Source organism: Pseudopodoces humilis, chromosome 10 (genome assembly GCF_049639895.1).
Source record: "Pseudopodoces humilis isolate 2021_Gansu_Grassland_sample_001 chromosome 10, ASM4963989v1, whole genome shotgun sequence".
NCBI lineage: Eukaryota > Metazoa > Chordata > Aves > Passeriformes > Paridae > Pseudopodoces > Pseudopodoces humilis.
In genome coordinates this window covers 14,780,665-14,798,673 of record NC_142209.1, presented here as the reverse complement: position 1 = coordinate 14,798,673, position 18,009 = coordinate 14,780,665, and the positions used below count along the sequence as shown (strand labels likewise).

Here is an 18,009-nt window from a genome sequence, read left to right as displayed (position 1 = left end):
GTAGATACTGGAGTTGTAAAATATGCTATGGAAATTGGAAAAGCAAACATAAATAACTATTTGAAAGTTGCTGTTATTTATATGTGTTTCAAATGGAAGGAAACAACAGTTCTGAGACAACTCAGAACTCACTGAGCAGTTTGAGCTTTATTTGCTTTACTCCTAATGACTTAGCTCCTTTGTATTGTAGCTGTTACTGGTACAAAGCTGATCCTGTGGGCTTAGATGTTGAACTCCAGAACAGTTCAGAACTGGCTGGATCTTACAATAATTTAAAATGAAACATTTTAATGCAAATATCTTTACCTTACTCCTGCACTATGAAGTAATTAGTTTACTTGGCTAGCATTCAATTAATTTGTTTCCTGGCTGAAGAGATGGAGTGCTGGGCCTTTTAGAGGTCTTTGGAAATCTCAGACATAAGTAGAACCAAGTGTCAACACAAATAGTGGGAGGTAGGAGTCTCTGTAAGCAAAGTGCTCATCTGTACTTTGTAACCATGCAACCATATCTATCATAGCAGAAGGGACACAGAACTACCAGCTATAACATGAGTGGTAGTACAGAAAAAAACTGCTGGTGAGCTCAGTGTAGAGAAAAACTAAATGACAAACAGAAGGGGACATAATAGAAAGACAAAATAACAAACAGTAAAAAACTGGTACTTCTTTGCATTATATCCTTTTACAGTAGGAGGAAATAAATAGTGAGGAAATAAAAGCAGCAGAAATTGGTAAATTGTAATATTTTCTATGTAAAATGTAATCATGCTGTAGAACATACTACAAAATAGATGTACTTTTACACAGGAAGATAACAGTGACCATGTGTCAAATTGACTATTATTTGAAAAGAGAGATTTTTAAATTCCTGTGCCCCAGGCTATCAAACAAGTTACGAGAAAAAATAAAGTTTAAAAAAATAAAGAAAAATATTTTGGCAAAAAGTAATTCCAGAATGCCACACCATCTTTTCCTGAACCCTCTTCAGGGTCATCTTGTTCTTCCTGATATCAGTAACATATAATGGAAGATAAAACAGAGGGACTGTCTTAATTATGATCATGCCTATGTTTTTGCCTCCATATTAAAAGCAAGTGTATTCCTGTCAGTTCTCAATTCCTGAGCTTCTCTGCTTCCAGCTATGAAGTAAGTGTGAAGTAAATCCATTTCAACAGAATTCAACAACAGAATTCAACAACAGAATTCAACAGAACGACTAGGTTGGAAGAGACCTCTAGATCATCAAGTCCAACCCATACCCTAACACCACAACTAGACCATGGCACCATTTCACCTGAATCAACTGCTTCAAAATGTTATTTATAGAAGCAGCATTCTATGCTAGTACTTGAACATAAGGTGCACCTGTTGAGAGTATCTTAAGGGTTTGGTGGAAAAACTTACTGGTTGCATTATCATAAAGATAACCAGATTTCTTCCTTGTTGAGTCAATCCCCAGGAAAGCTTTGTAGTTGTTATCTTCATACCAGTTGAAGGAAAGCACTCTGGATCCACCTCCTTCTGGGTAGCCACAGAAAAGATCCGACAGGGAACTCACCAAGTGGCCTAAGGATTCTGGCATTCCATCTTGTACAAATGGTTGCAGAACCCTCAAAAGGTCCTGAACGCTTGGCTTCCTGGCCAGCTGCAGTAAGACAAGACTTGATTAATTGCAGCCCTCAAAGCAGGTAAGTATCTGGCAAGGTTGCAGTTGTGCCCAGATGGTAAAGTGTGAATGCAGTCAGAACCTCATCCTTTCATCTCCTCTGCCCTGGTCACAGGCACCATTTTCAGTTCTTGTTTTTGATATCTTTTCTGAAGAAAAGAATACACTTCAGAATTGCCAATGAGTATGTCCACATTTATTTGGTAATGAGAGAAGAATGAATTTTTAAGGAATCAGCTCTTCCCCTACAAGTCTATTTTCTTTCTGGTAAGGCAGGTAACTGGAACATAAAAACAACAAAGGAAAACAAGGACTATGAGCTATGGAGAAAAGCTATGTAATTTATTATTAGGCCACTTACCTTTTGCACTGCTTGGGAGACATTAGACAGCACCCTCCCCCAGGCCTTCAGGTCAGCACCTGGTGAGTTTCTGTCCAACACAGTGGGAAGCTGTGGGTACATAAAAAATAGAGATGAAGTTCTACTTGACAACAGTTATAACAATGAGAAGAAAATCCAAACGGCAACTGTAGCTCAAATTCTTTGAGTTCTTTGGAACAATATCTTATAAGCCTCTCTTATGGGGCCAGAAATCCAGTTCCCAGACACACAGTAGTCTGTGTAAATGCTCTTTCTAATACAAGGCTGAAACAAACACAGGCCACTTAAAATATATATTGGGATTTGTTCTTCTCATCTAAATTCACCATGACAAAAGGTGCAAAAATGGAGGAGGAATGCAGGAACTGGGACATTTGAGAAGCTGCTTCTCACAGAGGTTATTCTTCCAGTGAGATATACAGACTCTTGGTAACTTCCAAATTTAGGTAAGGTTGATACAGAAGCCCCCATTTGCCACAGAGGTAAATAATTTGTAGAACTTTATATTTCAGAGATTTCATGATTTTGGATAGTCTGGTCCTCACTGTCTGTCAAACCTGAGAGAAACCATTACTTTCCCAGGCTCCTGCAGACTGACCAAATTTCCTTTTCAGTAGAAGGTAATATTTTATTTATCAATGACTTAAACAAGTGACACCATGGTGTGCTGTCACATACCACTTTGTTTGCATCAGTGCATCCTTTTTTGTCAGCTGTCTAAAGAATCACAGATGCACTTGGAGCTGGCACTCTTGAGGCTCTCTCAGGCATTTTTTCTGCTATTACAATAAAATATAAAGCTGGACTGGTAGATAGCTAGACTGTGATATTTATGGGACAAGCCCCTAAAAAGCCTTCCCCAAAAATGCCTATACACCCTGCTGATTGCTTGCCATTCCCTTCAGTCAGTAGGTGGTTAAGAAAGCAGAAGTCAGCTGCACTGTGTATGTACCTGGCAGGGAGTCACAAAGCTGAGATCTTTTATGGAAAGCTCATGCTAGTGTGTTCTGATCTGTCACTTGACATTCAGGCAGGAAGAATTCATGCAGGGCTTCAAAATACACTCTTCCTTGTCCCGAAAGGGGAACCAGTCTGTGCAAAGATTATACAGGGTTCTTGGAGCACCTGCCTTAACCTGGTCTTTTTAAAACTCTGAGGAACAGGAATCGTAACCTGTAGAAAAGCTGGGCAGTACATCGTGAATATTCACATTAAGTCCTCAAATACTGAAAATCTATCTTAGAAATACTGTAGTATTAATTCTCTGCAAGCATAAGATATATGAAACATAAGACAATATATTTTTAGGAATGGAAAACAGCGGCTCTCAGAAGCTGACCACAAATCCTTATCAGGGTTGGTAAAATCACATGGGCACAATGACTGACTACAATAATCAAACTGTGTTTTGCTGGTATGGCAAATTACAGCTCCTGGCATCTTCTGTCCCCAGTTCTGGGCAACTCAGAACTGAACAAAATCCATGTTAAATTAATCATAGTGCTACACTTCTGTGGCAGCAGAGTCCAATCAATACTTCCTATGCAACTTGATGGTTTTTTCATATATCCTGCCTACTTCTATAAAGCCAACTGACAAGGTGATGGTTTCATGACATTACATTACAAGGTGAAAAACAGCAAATTAAATTCAGTGTTGAAAAATGCAAAGTATGATCATAGGGAAAACAAACATGAAAGACATATACACAGTGATGGACACTTAAGTTTGCTATCATGAGGAAAGAGGCCTTAGAGCCTTTATTAACAGTTCTCTGAAAGCACCACCTCAGTGTGCAGAATATAAATTAAATACTAGAAAAATATGCCATATTTATTTATTTGATATAATTTGTATTTTATTATATATTTAAAGTAATAATATTAATTTATGTTTACATATATAGCTAAAGTGGCATAATAACTCCATACTAAACCAAGGCTGCAGAAGTACGTAATTTATAGCAAGGTCACAGTAAAAACAGGAACACAAAGAAAGGCAAAGAAAATGAACAGAGGTAAGGAAAAGCTTCTGCAGAAAGAGTGATGAAAGCCAGCACAACTTCCTAGTTTGGTTGGTTTGGGTCTTATAAAAGTGGCTCACCAACTGTGAGTGGCTATGCCAACTCAAGCTACATTATGACTTTGACTATAGCATAAAATTCTGTCATGCTGGATGGAGCAAAGACAGAATGGGATGTATCAGGTATTTTTAGAATCCTCAGGAAGGTCCCTGTAGATTTTTCCACACACTGTTTTGCTACGCAGACTGGAAAGACCAGATAATATTTCAACACAAACTTAGATTTAAAAACTGCATTTGAATCTCTTAGTTCTGCTGTACTGTGAATTTAATCTGTTTCATCCCAAAACAAACTCTGAACTATCTGGTGTCCTGCTGCTGGTAGGTTAACAATTACCATCCATAACCTTACATTTGCAGAGGTAAATAAACAAAGACCACTTGGAACACTGGTGATGTATTACAAAAAATTCTTGAAGGCCAATGAAATATAAGAAAAAAAAAAAGACAAAAAAAAAAGACATCACAAAGCAGGATTAATTTTGTGTTAATACTTACCAGCCGAAATAGCTTAAAGAAATCAACATTTGCATACAAGGCATCTTCTACTCTTTGCAGACTGTCCTGGGACAGGGCACACATGGCCTTGTGTACAGAAGGGAGACCTCTTCGGCTGCTGAAGATAATAAAGCGGTCCAGGAGCATCTCACTGCAAGCAATGTCCTTCAGAGTCAAGCTAGGAACACCATAGGCAAACTGCAACCAAAACCAACATTTCACTTACTATTATGAAACTTGCACACTGCTCAGGAACAATTAAACATTTATCAAAAGGGGACAGTTTGATACCAGCCCCTGCTAATATTTTAATGAATGGCAGAGCGATGTGGTCAGCTAAAGCATCAACCCTTGAATCACCTTCACTTGATGTTATGCTAGATCACCTTGCCTTCAGACACATTTTTCGTCTTCTCATTGGCGAGTTTTCCTTTCATTGCAAAAGCCCCTGTCAGTCATCTTCCCTTCCTCACTAGGCACACCTGAAGATGTGCCACCCATCCTTGTGGCTAAGGAGGGACAGTTGCAATTTGCTTGAAATTATTTTACCAGGACCAAATGATATTACTGCATCACTCTACCTTTTGTGTTCAGGTTAGTTATATTTTTGCTGTTACTTTCTCTAAGAAAAAACAAAAAAAGGCCCAATACCTCTGATTCTCAAGCTTGGTTTACCTCAGCATTCTATTTCACTATTGGCTATTTCACTACAATGCTTCCCACAGCCATTATTCACTGTCACTCTGCACAGGTATATAGCCAGGGTTTACAAAGCCATTTTACATTAAATCACACCCATTTACTGTTTACCACTTGTAATATAAACATGGAACAGAAAAAGCCCAAATTTTTATCTTCAGTGTTCACTAATGAGAATGCATTAGTTTATAGTTAAACCAATGTAAATGCAGAATAACTCTGTAGAAATCAGATTTACATGAGATTTACATTGTTGTTATGGAATGCTCTTTGTAGTCTATGAATAAATTCAACTTACTTTACAATATACAGCATATATGGCCATATAATAAAAAGTAGCTCTGGAAATTGCTTATAAGCTAGTGTTCCCATCCTTTGTCCATCTCCTTCCACAGTGCAAATTTAACAGAACACTATGGTGACTGTAAATGCCTACTGTGTTTGAGATGAACACAGGCTTTCAGACAAGCAAGAACTATGCACTGTCACAATATCATTAGACTAATTGAATTTTATAAGCTGCACAAGAAAGAAACTGTAAAAATCTACCCAGAAAATAATTTTTTTAGAAAAATAATCTGCTGAGCATTCCAGTCTCTAAGACATACGGATTAAAAAAACACACCACACCTATACCAGGTCAGACAGGTGCATATTTATTTCTTATCTAAGCAAATTAGGAAATTCATCATTATCGAGATTTTATATGTGTAAATCTCTTATAGTTAGCAGCTAAGACTTGTTTGGTGGTGCCTGTAAAGAGAATATTTAAAAACACTGAGGAATGAGAAAAAAAATAATTTAATTGCTTTGGAGAGTGGATCAAAGTAGACTGAGGAGTTATTCATTAAGTGCTTCATCTGTCAGAAGCTATCAACCAAAGTGCAAGTGCGGCTCTGGAAAGCATCCAGAATATGAAAGGTAGAGGCAGAGAGGTCTAGGATAATGTTGTATTTTATCTGCCATGACTGCCCTGAATTTCAGCTTATGGAGCTGCAGTTGACAAAAAAAGAAAGGACTCTGAATTACACACAGATTGTATTTTGGAATTATGATGCAAAAAAGAGATGTGAATTTCTATAAGTATCTGAGAGACATTATCATCACTGCAGCTGTGCTGATATAAAGGCATTGTAAACACAAGTTAGACAGTGTGGAGAGAGGCAGAACGCAAAAGAATGAATTCAACAGACAGATCCAGTCTATCTTGCAAAAAACCTCCAAAACCACACACCCCTGCCCTCCTTCAAACTGGAACATTTGAATTGGAATTAAGTTAGTTTGTGTCAGTAAAATAATTTGCATATTTGCTCAGTCGCTTATGTCCTGGGGATGTGTGTGGTAAGAACAGCATTTTTTAACCACACATGCCTCATTTGGCATGGTCCTCATCAGCCAGTGTCAGCTGCAATGAAACTGGGCTGCACAGGGAGGCAGCCTGGGAGCCTTGATCTGTGAAATGAGGAGACAGTGACATTAACATCACTGAGAAGGATAAACACAGAAAAAAAAAAAAAAAAAAGAGTTGTTATTTACAAACTCTAACTGCATTTCAATAATATTCATGAACAGATGGGATTAGAAAAACATAAAACCTCCACCCTTCCAATTTTTCTGGTAGGCTGTGCTGCTGCCAATCTTTCCTGAACTTCTCATTGTGTTTTAACATCAGTTTCTTATCTTTATCTTAGAATGACTCAAAAAAGCAGGCCCTCAGAGGGAAACTTCAATACCTTTTTTTTTTTTTAATCAATGTGTCACTGTTTAGCCAAAGCTGGCAAGATGAAGTCCAAATTATTTTTTCAGCTAGTTGGCTGTTTGATCAGGTTTAGCTTTCAGCTCTGTGTGTCATTTCCTGACTCCCAGGCGGCTCAGACCTAGATCTCCAGCCAGCTGTTGGCAACAGCCAGGCTTTTGTAAACAAGTTGCTTTCAGGTTGATCAGCTCTGTGCCATCAGCAGCAGGGGGAAGGGGTGCACAGAAATATGCAGGCAAACAGAGGGCACAGCAGCATGAAGAACTGGAGATCAATTATCAGTTGAGGATTAAGACAACCATAGATCTAGGGTCTAGTCATGGCTCTGAAACTTCCACCTCAACCATGCATAAGTTCAGCCCAAAAACTCACTTATCAAGAAGGGCTATTGGAATGAAGCAAATTATCCCCCACAGAAAATGCAATGTTCAATTCCTATGGAAAAGAATTCTCTCATTGTGTCTTCAAAATTATGTGTTTGTTTTTTCTGAATCATTTTCACCTGAAGGAAATATTCACAGCACTTTCCTTCCTCATAGCCATAAATCAGCTCTGGTGAGATGATCTTGTATCCCTGTAATTACTGCTAACAAGGAAACTGTATAGAGGGCAGCAAAAGTGGCATTTAACACCGGATCTCCTCCAGCTTCCTCTAACCAATGCTCAATTTCTTTAATTTCCAGCATAAAGAGAAGTACATCTCTTTCTACATCAGCATAGAAAATACAGCAGAAAGACACCACATTCCAGCAGGTTTCAATCATTTTTTTTTTGGTGATGGTGTCGAAAACTTCAGTTCTGCATACACTGGCAAGAATAATTTTTAGCAGTAGATGAATAAATGCCACTGGGGAGTTAGAGTCTAACACAGCAGCACTCAGTTCTGACGCAGCAGACCTCTAGTGTAGAAGAGGTTAGGAATGAATAGGGAAAGAGAAATCCAGCAGCATATCTGTATATATTCTCCTTGCCACAGCAGCAAGAAAGCAAATTTTCAACATCTCAGCTGACACAGAAGTGTGAAAATATGTAGGATTGTCACCCTGAGAATCAGGCCTTTCAATATTGTTTTCATAATTTCTAGCCACATTCCCAGGAAAGTAACAATAAACATAGGTGTTTATACATTCCATTAAAGATTTGCCTTTTGATGGACATCTCTCATAGCCAGTGAGGTTGGGAAGGTGGTGACCTGACTACCCAATCCCTGGTCATTTTCAAAAACCTATAAATATGGAAAGAACAAATAAACTTTCATCTTCTTTCATCACACTTCGAGCTGCATCTGTGTGAATAATTTCATGTCTGATAGTGACATAGGATGTATCAATTGACACTGGCTTTGGTATGATCTTGTGGTATTTGATTTGTGATAAAGTGAGGAGAGGGGAGGGCTTCCCCAAGTACCAATCAACAATACAGCAGATAAGTAATTTGGCTACTGGTCACACCAGCTAAAACCTGTGATGCACAAAAGGAACTGCATGAAAGGTCATGAATACCCTCCCTCTTTCTGCCCACAAACAGTTTCAGTATTTGCATTTTATGTGGCAGTGAAACAGAGGAATTGTGTCTTTGAGCCTCAGTTATTCACTTGCTTCCGCCCACACTAATGCAGTGTAGAAATTATTCCAGAATTCCAATTCAGCAACATTCATTCATTAACATAGCATTCCTCACAGAGCTCCCAGTCACCATGCAGAAGCAAATACAGCATGTACATGCAGAAGCAGAGACAGCCTGGACTTAACTTGAAGCTTAACTGCTTCAGGAGGGATTTGACCCGCACTTTTCATTCTGACTTTTCTGAGCAGATTTATTATTCAATCAGAATCTAAGAAAGTGGCTCTGCTTCTCCACTTCCACCTATTCATGTGAGACAATACCAAAAAGCCACCATGCTGACATTAGGGCAGAGAATTTAAACTATAAACTAAGAACCTCCAATAGTTCTTCTCTCATCAGGACTATTATCTCAAAATCATGCACAGCTTCATTATGCTCTTGAGTCAAGTCTTCAGTCATGGGGATGGATGCAGAACTTGGCAGTACTATTTCTTGATGCTTATTATTTGGGTGCAACAAAAGGATTTTGCTGTTTATTTAATATTTTATTAACATTTAATACATACTCAAAATGTTTTTTAAAGACAAAGCAAACCGCTCTTCCTTTAGATTCACAAAAAAAAGGGGAGAAATTTTACAAACAACCCATAAGACATCAGTTATTCTGAGCCCAAGGCCTTCACTGAGGCTACTTTGTACATACTACTAGGAAATTCTTTCCTCACAGATAAGGACTTGGTAACTGTTAAACTCTACCCACCTGTTCAGGGCGCACTTGAGCATTAATAAGTTGGTAAACAACAAAATCTGTGAGGCCAACATTTTCTAGCAAGAAGGAAGTGAGGGTCTCCCCATCTTTCAAAATGTCTAGAATTCGTATTCCTCTTCCTGGATGAAAAAGAAATGCACAGATCAGTGAGATACCAAACAAAGGAAGTTGAAGAACAACTCATATCCTGGCTTAAATCTGCAAAAAGAATGTGCTTTAGGTTTTATACCTAGTTGTAACTAACTGGGGCTAAAATTATTTTTGCAATTCAAAACCATTTTAATCCTTTGTTGGGAAATGATAATCAGAAAATGCTGAGTGATCTGGCTCTGTGTATCTGATCTCCCAAAGATGTTTCGACTAGGGCTACAGCAATAGGCACATAGAAAGCAGCCCTGACTGCATTTGACAGCGTCTGATTTTTTATAACATAATGTTTTATTTGAAATGTTCAGATTCAAGTATGCTACTGTTCTTGGTGTCCTTTCTTCTGAGCCTTGTGTAAATAACTTTAGTCAACCCTTTACATTTACACTAATTTATCACTTGCTGTCAATCAATTTTTGTTAGCTAACCTTATTCTCTAGCATTTCAAAAGTGACCCTTAAAAATCTTCCATGAGAAAAAACTCAATTTCTTTGGAGAAGCATAAAGTGTAGCTCATGCTTCATATTAAACAAGATTAACAACTACTCTTCAGGCAAACCAGTGAGACCACCCATTGTTAAATTAGTCACATGTAAGAGGCCACCAAATTTCCCTGATACTGTCTGGAATAATACTCAAAATACTGCTGCTCCTAAAGTTGAACAGCTCCAATCTTTTAAAACTTGTCTTTGTTACAAATCTTATCAGTGAGAACTCTGCCTCAATATGGTGCAAGACAAAAGCTTGGAATCTTAATGTTGCTCATGTTCATCAAATGTTTATTATAACTTTATTAAATTATACCTTTATTAAAGGTACCTTACACAGCATCCACAGACTTTGGTAAAGAATGCTTGAACAGCTTTAATTCTTCTAGTCTTTAGAACAGTCAATTGAAACTGACAGGAACAGTGTGTATTCTACTGACATATGGAATGTTCTAATAAACATGCACTCCATTCTGCGAGCAGAGTCTTATCAGAGTTTGCCAACTAACTTCCACAATTCCATCTGCACTAAGCATATTCTGGCCTGAGGCTACACGGCCTGAGAACTTCTTCAATTGTTTCTCCACATATTTATTCAAGCAGTAAACACTGAAAACAATAGCAGGGGTCTGTCCCTCATATTCTTACTGATGCCTTTCCTGGCATCCAGGCAGTGGGGAGGAAAAAGCACACCACAAGAGCACATCAAAAGTGTCAGTGCAAAGGGAGACTGGGACCAGGAATGAGGACTCAAAAGGTAGGTCTGATTTCAGGCATCAGTAGAAGGGGCAATCCCAACTCTGACATGTGTGAACTTTTCCTTGCTCAACTTTGCAGCTGTTCTATTAAGATTGTTACTCGAAAGAAATACTAGTAAGCTATAAACACAGAGAAATTAAATAGCCAATCTTTCAGTAACTTTTTCTGTATGAAGAAAGATGGCGATTAGTATTTTATTAGTTAAGCTTCAGAACTGACTTTTTATTATGTTTTATATAATAGGAAATCCCAAACTTCTATATTTATTTTTTTTAAATAAAACACATTTTAAACCCCCACAGATTCGGAAGGAGCATTAGCATTGTATGTCACAGGATTGGTGGGAATGTACTCTATATTTCATGAGTAAAGTTGATATGGGATGCAAAGGCAACTTCCTAAACCATGGGGTGTGGTCCCTTAGCAATAAATAGCAAACCCATGGCATGTCATGCTTTTCCTTGCCTCTAAATAGTCAGGTTTGATTTCTATGGCTGGGTACAAACAACAGCTCAGATTATACTCAAGCTCTTGTTTATATTCTGGGGCATTTGGTTGTCTCACTCTTATTTACAAGGACATAATCCCTTTTTTACTTCCAATTATAAACCTCTGATAGGATAGTGGACCATGTGTATCAGATGGCTTATATACACCCTGTTAAAAATATATGGAGAGTGACTAATTTTAATCAGAATGCTATTCCTGTGACAAAGGATTTGAAAATGGGACAGATCAATTCAAAAAGCCAGACCATTTCTGTATCTTTAGTTTTAGGAATACCTTTTCAAATTCTGCACTTCATGTCCAAAAAATGTACAATCATACCATTCCCTATTTTCCCCAGGACTGTGTTTTGAGTTTGGCAAGTTGCTTTAAATAAAAGCTAATGCAAAGAATTTGTGATTTGCAATTCTGCTTATGAGTTCAATGCTTTATCTTTCTAAACATATTGTGAAGGGTTTCCTTCTTCACTGTTTCAAACCTGTTTTAGCTAAGACTGTGACAAAGTACCTCTAAGCACTTCTCTGAGTTATGCTCCTGCATATATTCAGGCATGTTCCTAACTTTCCATTCCTCTGCATCTTCCAGTGATACTTTCTCAGTGCTTCTGCTTTTACTGTAATAATAATTTCTTCATTATTATGAAGAATTATTCTTCATTACTGTAATAATGACATTTCTTCAGCCACATTTTACTTTGTGTGGGGAGATATCCATGCTTTTCGAGTTTTGTCTACTGTTATTTAAGGAAGATGGTTGTAGAATGGAGCTGACTGCCTCGCTCCTTTCCCTCAAATGACACGTGTTTGTCACTGAACAGATTTTAACTTACCCTAACAGTAAGCAGAGACACAGTAACATGTGAAATATAATGTTGCCAGCCTCTACAGTAACTACTATCCAGCTCTCAGAAGGAAAAATTAAATAGTCTAAAGGATATAGACACAATTACCTGCAATTCTTTCAGGATTAGTTCTCATTGTTTCCATAAACTGAGTCATAATGATCAGTTCTTCCCAGATTCTTCCAAGGTCATGGATTTCAGGGGCTTCCAGTAAAAGCTCCTGAGCATCTTTATATACCCTTGCAAGGCTGAAAGGGGAAATAATGAAGAAAGAATAAGAGTGATGACTTTTGAGAACCTTTCAAGTAAAAACAAAACCAAACAAACATGCTGGTCTTTCTTTAGCCATGCTACCTTCCCCAGACATCTTGTATCTCACAGTTACAGTGCAAATCCGCCCTGGTTCTAGCCCAGGGCCAGCTCCAGCAGTTGTAATGGGGCACTCTGGGCACATGCTTAGCCTAGCAAGTGATGTGTAATCAGTCACAAAGAGAAACATCCTTCCCCTCACACATCAGTTCCCTCCAATTTGTTTGGCTCCTTCAGAATATTTCTCCTAGGAGAAGCAGGAAAACACAAGTAACAAATAATCACAGCTGTTCAACTACTGGTTCTGAGTTAGAACATACAGATCAAGCAAGTATGCACCAAGATCCTGTATTTATGAACAAGCATAAAAAATTCTTACTATCAGGTAAGGCCATTACTTCTTTAACAGTATTATGTTTTTCCATGCATGCAATAGTATATGTCAGTCCACATGACTCGTTTCAGCTTACAGGAAACAACAAACAGGAAGGACCAAATTCCTTCAGAAAACACAATGAATTTACTTCTGCTGTAGTACACTGAATTTACTGTAACTGACAAAGTAACAGTTTGCTCTGTAACAAGCAACTTAGAAAAGCTAGAATGTACAGAAAACAGAGCTTTCTAGCTTCACTGTGTGCTTGATTGTACCCCACCAAAAATGTTCCACTGACTATTTTAAATCCTGTACAGTAGGAACAAAAGTGAAAATGGTAAATTAAGTCCACGTTACAAACTCTCAAATGACAGGGGCTTCAATGGTCTTCACGTTATTAGGTCATGAATTTTAATCATTGGATGATCCAAAGTGGACTTTGCAACAGGGAGATTTGGAGCATTTTTTATATTCAGGCTGATGGGTTTTTTCACTCTAAGGGTTCTTGTCCGCTATACTTTCTTTCATGACTCAGCTGTAACAAACAACGCAATAAAACACTCCCACAGCCCCCTTTTCAGTAATAGTCTGGAAATCTCCCACTCTCCTGTTTTGCAAACAAGCTTAGTATCTCAAGGTTATGTCTGATTAAAGTCTCACAAGTATCTAGTCAAAACCAGTGCTACATGAGAAGTGGCAGTGAAGGTTATTTGCTGCTACTTCATCAGAGATCTCATTCAGAAGGGACAACTCTGATGATGAGAAAAGAAAGCTTAGGGATTCCATGCTCTTTTATCAAAAAGGTTAGTCCTAAGACATTTAGTGAGCAGGTTCTTACAGATTTTATTACGTGAACAAGTGTTCCCTAGAGACTTGCACTGAAGTGTCTCTCTAAAAGGCCCAAACCTACCATTGTGAGCTCTGTTGCAACTTTGCTGACCATTGTTAGCATGAAACCAAAGTGTTAGAACTGAAAATTTTTGCCTTCCACTGTTTGCACACCAGTATTATTACCTTCCCTTTTAATTCATATCACAGAACAATTCTTTAAAATTCTTTAAATTAAATTTAAAATTTAATATTCCTTGGTGTGGTGAGAGACCTTTCTAAGCAAGGTGAGGATACTCCAGCCTTTCTCCCTGCATCATTCATGCCCATGAACACCCAACAGGTGCCCAGAGCAGGCTATCAGCAGTTCCCAGCAGGCCTGTATTGCTGCAACCCAGTCTTGCATATACAGCTCTACTTACATGGAATTTTTGTAGTTGGACACTACACCTGGACCCTCTCCATGGGTTGGGCTGCGGAAACAGGGATTGTTCATGTTACAGAAGATGCCATGTAACCATGGCAGTGTTCCTGCTGATGGCATTGCCTTGTTTGGGAAGTGACCTAGAGTATCGAAACATAAAATACAAATTAGGTGTCTTTTCTAAGTTAGGTGTCTTTTCTAATGCAGCCTCTGTGAATATAAATAGCATGATGAGTTGGCTCTCTACAGAAGGAATGTGATAGGAATCATATAGGTTTATCTTTTACTGAGAAAAAAGAAGTCACTAATATAAGCAATATGGCTGTTTTCAATAGAAATTGATTCTGAGTAATGTGAAATGCCTTTAAAATAGGTAGTGAGGTAGTACTTTCTCAGTACCAGTATTATGAAACTCTAAAACTAGATAGCATCTTGAGATCCCAGGTAAGTCTGATCAGAAAGCATCTCACAGGAAAACTAGATGTTTTTTTCATGTCCTCACTGATAATTCTTACACTACATGTCTACAAATAACTAAGATACTCAAAAACTGAAGTCTGTTCTTTCACCTCTGGACAGTAACAGTCTGCAAACAGGCCCAGATACTTTCTTCTTGGAACACTCGGCCATTACCTACAAGTCAGATCATGATAACATCTTGAACATTCTTACATTCATGTTGGCGATACAGTGGATTAGCTTTCCTCAGCCAGACAAGCACAAGAAATAATGACAGAGGCCATACAAGCTCCACCAGAAAACGAAGCTGGAAAAAAAGGAAAAAAGGAAATTAAAAATAAATTTTACAAGTAGACCACCATAGAGTCACTAGGTGGCCAAAGGGATGGGACCTCCTCTCACAGCAGAAAAGCCCAGTGCAGCATGTGCCCATGGCTATCCTTTGCCTGTTTCACCGTTTGAAAAGGACACCCAAAAGAGGATTTCATCAGAATGACATGAAGCATCACCATGAGCTCAGTGCTCAGTGGCTTCTCCACCTCTTCTAAAGAAATATCTAAGTATGCTGACTGGGGTAAAAAGAGGCAACGGGTAGTGCATGACTCTGCAACAAGGATTAGATACAAGAGACGAAAGGATTTTTTTAATCCACACTTTGACACTGCTGGGCTCATTAGCAGGCTGTCAGTACATTGTGCTTACCCAAAGGTAAAAGACTTCAGTGTAAGCTTTACATACTTTGACCTTTACTTTTTCTATTTTCTGTCATCATTAATTTCAATGTTATTAATTTCCTAATACCTGTAGAAATGTATGCATTAAGATCAAACACCTTATTCAACAACAGAAGACCCCATCAAAGGCCACTTTTTTGCCCAGACCTTTCAATACACTTACAACAGTCACTGCCTCCCGTGTCATGTCAGAAAATCAAGGGCACTGCTTTACCACAGAGCAACATCCTGCCTGGTTTTCAGTCTGCTTCCTCCACCCCTGTGTTTCAGTTTGTTTTACTGCCTCTGTGTGTTTTGGCACAGGTTTGAAACTACAGTCCTTTGATCCTGTAACACAGGCCTTGGGCTCTGAGGAACAGCAATGGGATTTTTGTGTCCAGACACATGGCACGTTTTTTCTCCTCCCTGCAACAGCCAGGACAAAATATCTTCAGAACCAGGACTGTAGTATATGCACAGGAAAGCCCTCCTTGTTTCTTTACCTTTGCTCCCTCCTCCCCAACCAGGTACCAAATACGTAATAATAATGCACGTAGCAGCAGAGCCAAAGACAAGATGGGTTACATGTGAATGTTGTTTCGGGCAAAAGGCACTCCACAGCATAATTAAGAACAGTTTCTTTGGAGCTGCTCTGTTTTTCCACTAGAATTTTGTCTAACAGCTTTAGCAAAACACAACATATTCTTAGAGCAAAAGGGTAGAAAGCTTTACATCAGGCAACAATTTACTATTTCATATTTTTCCTCTTAAGGGTTTCCTTTCTAAAACAGAACAGTAACAATAAAACCACCCACCACCACCAAGGAAGTTATGCATGCCTGATCTTTTTTAAAAGCAGACAAAATCTTACCAGCAGCAAAAGGCAAATGACACAGTTATTAGAGAGGGAAACCTGACATAACTGACAAACCTGTGCATAGCTCAGAACACAGTGTTACAGACCCTTCCCAGCAGGGTCCACAAGGTCTGAGCAAGATCCATTGCCATCCATTTGGTAAACCATTTGGGACAAACACTAAACACTGAAACTCAGAGGGGCAAGAACTGGTGAGACTCCTTGGTCCACCTTTGCTGCAGAGTTAGTCTGTGTTAATGCTCAGATTATTTCAGTTGATTCTTTCTTCATCCCCAGGAAACACAAAATCCTCAGACTTGAATTTGGTAGCGCCTTTCTGTCTGAGTTAACTAGCTTGGAAAAGATTGAAGTCTGAAGCCCAGGGGAAGCTTTATTTTAACCTGGTACACAATGTGTTGTGTGATAAGGACAGACCAGTGCTGTCAGGCCTCTGATTCTTTCCTGTAGACCTTACGCAGAGGATACAAAGGTGTCTCAGAATTCACTAGAAGTATCAGAAAGCAGCCCATAAGCCTGCAGAACCACATGATAAATAGCCAGGAATCCCAGCAACATGCACAGAGAAATGTAATATCCAGAGAGAATTGTAATGGAACAAGCACAGTGGTAAGACCATATAAATGTGAGAAGCTTAAATTAGTTGTGGATCACCTGTTGACTGTGCAATGAAGTCATGCTGTAAGATGAAATATCGTAAGATCTAAGAGGATTTGAAAGTACTTAAAATACTTCTGGCTTTTGCTTTACTTATGTCATTCAGCCATACTAAAAAAGACACAATCTCTCTGAACTGTAAGGTCCTAACTTGAATCACATCTAAGAGCAGCTGAGTGTGAAGAGCCAATCTAAAATTAGGAATCAAACCTTCCTGAGCTGAATGGTGCTCATGATGTTTTCTAACAACAGATCTTTTTATGTGAAAATATATAAATATTACTACCCACAACTCTTCTGGTACACAATATTATTTGTCAAAGCAAATACCAACACAGCTATTCTATGTTTGGTGTGTAAAGAGCAGCTTTGCAAACTGCACCAGACAAGATGCCAGACAACAGGCCCCTACAAAAATCACATGTGATTCTTTGAGGGACTTGAGAGTTTTACATGCTGATAAATGTACTCCACTTAATCCAGTGCATAGTTCAAACCTGTAATCCAAGGACCAATATTTTACCTTTTGTCTTCTCCGAAGGACCCAATTCTTCCAGAGGAGAAGTCTGACTTGCCTAAAGAAGTTCATTCTTCTGCATCAATACTTCTGGTTAACCTGTGGAAAAGGATGCATTGCCATTTCTCAGCTGACAGCAGAAATGAACCTTAGAGCAAAATAACAGCTTTCTGTTCTTATTTTAAGATCATGTTATCACAGAGATCGGTTCCTTTCATTGTCTGCACCATTTAATTTTGCACTTGATACACTACCATGCATGAAAAATTGTGAGTTTCCTTTGTTTGGAGGCTACTTCCTGTGACACATTTATCAGCACCAAAAAGCAGTAGAGAGGAAAAACATCCCTTTTGAATAAGAAATGTCATGAACATTGAATTTGGCTATTAACTTGGACTTGTGTGTAATGAAGGCAGTTAATTGTTGCATCATTTATCACAATAAATCTGTGGTTTTAAACTAATTTTTTTCTAAGAAAAGATGGATTTACTACTAGACATTAGTTTATATAAAACTGTTTCATTATTATGATCCAATTAGGTTTATCATTCAGACATGATAAATGTATATTGATTAACTGAGTGTGAAATGGAGTTTATAAAAGCAAATACATTCTGTTGCCATTTCCTTAAAAAAAAATACAGGATTTCCTATTTTTATGTTTTTAAATTCAGCAACTCTTGTTACATT

General features: G+C 38.3%; 1 protein-coding gene across 2 annotated transcripts in view; it reads right to left on the bottom strand.

Moving 5' to 3' along the window:
- Window positions 1-18,009, bottom strand: part of ABCA4 (ATP binding cassette subfamily A member 4) — a 74,766-nt gene that overhangs the window by 49,276 nt on the left and 7,481 nt on the right. The window contains exons 3-10 of one of the 2 annotated variants that reach the window (XM_088060092.1): window positions 17,326-17,418; window positions 14,772-14,865; window positions 14,098-14,239; window positions 12,271-12,410; window positions 9,412-9,539; window positions 4,631-4,828; window positions 2,030-2,119; window positions 1,407-1,647 (exon numbers count right to left, since the gene is read on the bottom strand). In XM_088060092.1, the coding sequence (XP_087916218.1) occupies window positions 1,407-1,647; window positions 2,030-2,119; window positions 4,631-4,828; window positions 9,412-9,539; window positions 12,271-12,410; window positions 14,098-14,239; window positions 14,772-14,865; window positions 17,326-17,391 (1,099 nt within the window). In that variant the 5' untranslated portion in view covers window positions 17,392-17,418. Of the gene's footprint in view, window positions 1-1,406; window positions 1,648-2,029; window positions 2,120-4,630; window positions 4,829-9,411; window positions 9,540-12,270; window positions 12,411-14,097; window positions 14,240-14,771; window positions 14,866-17,325; window positions 17,419-18,009 lie in introns of those variants that run through there. The other variant, XM_088060091.1, reaches the window with a different exon arrangement.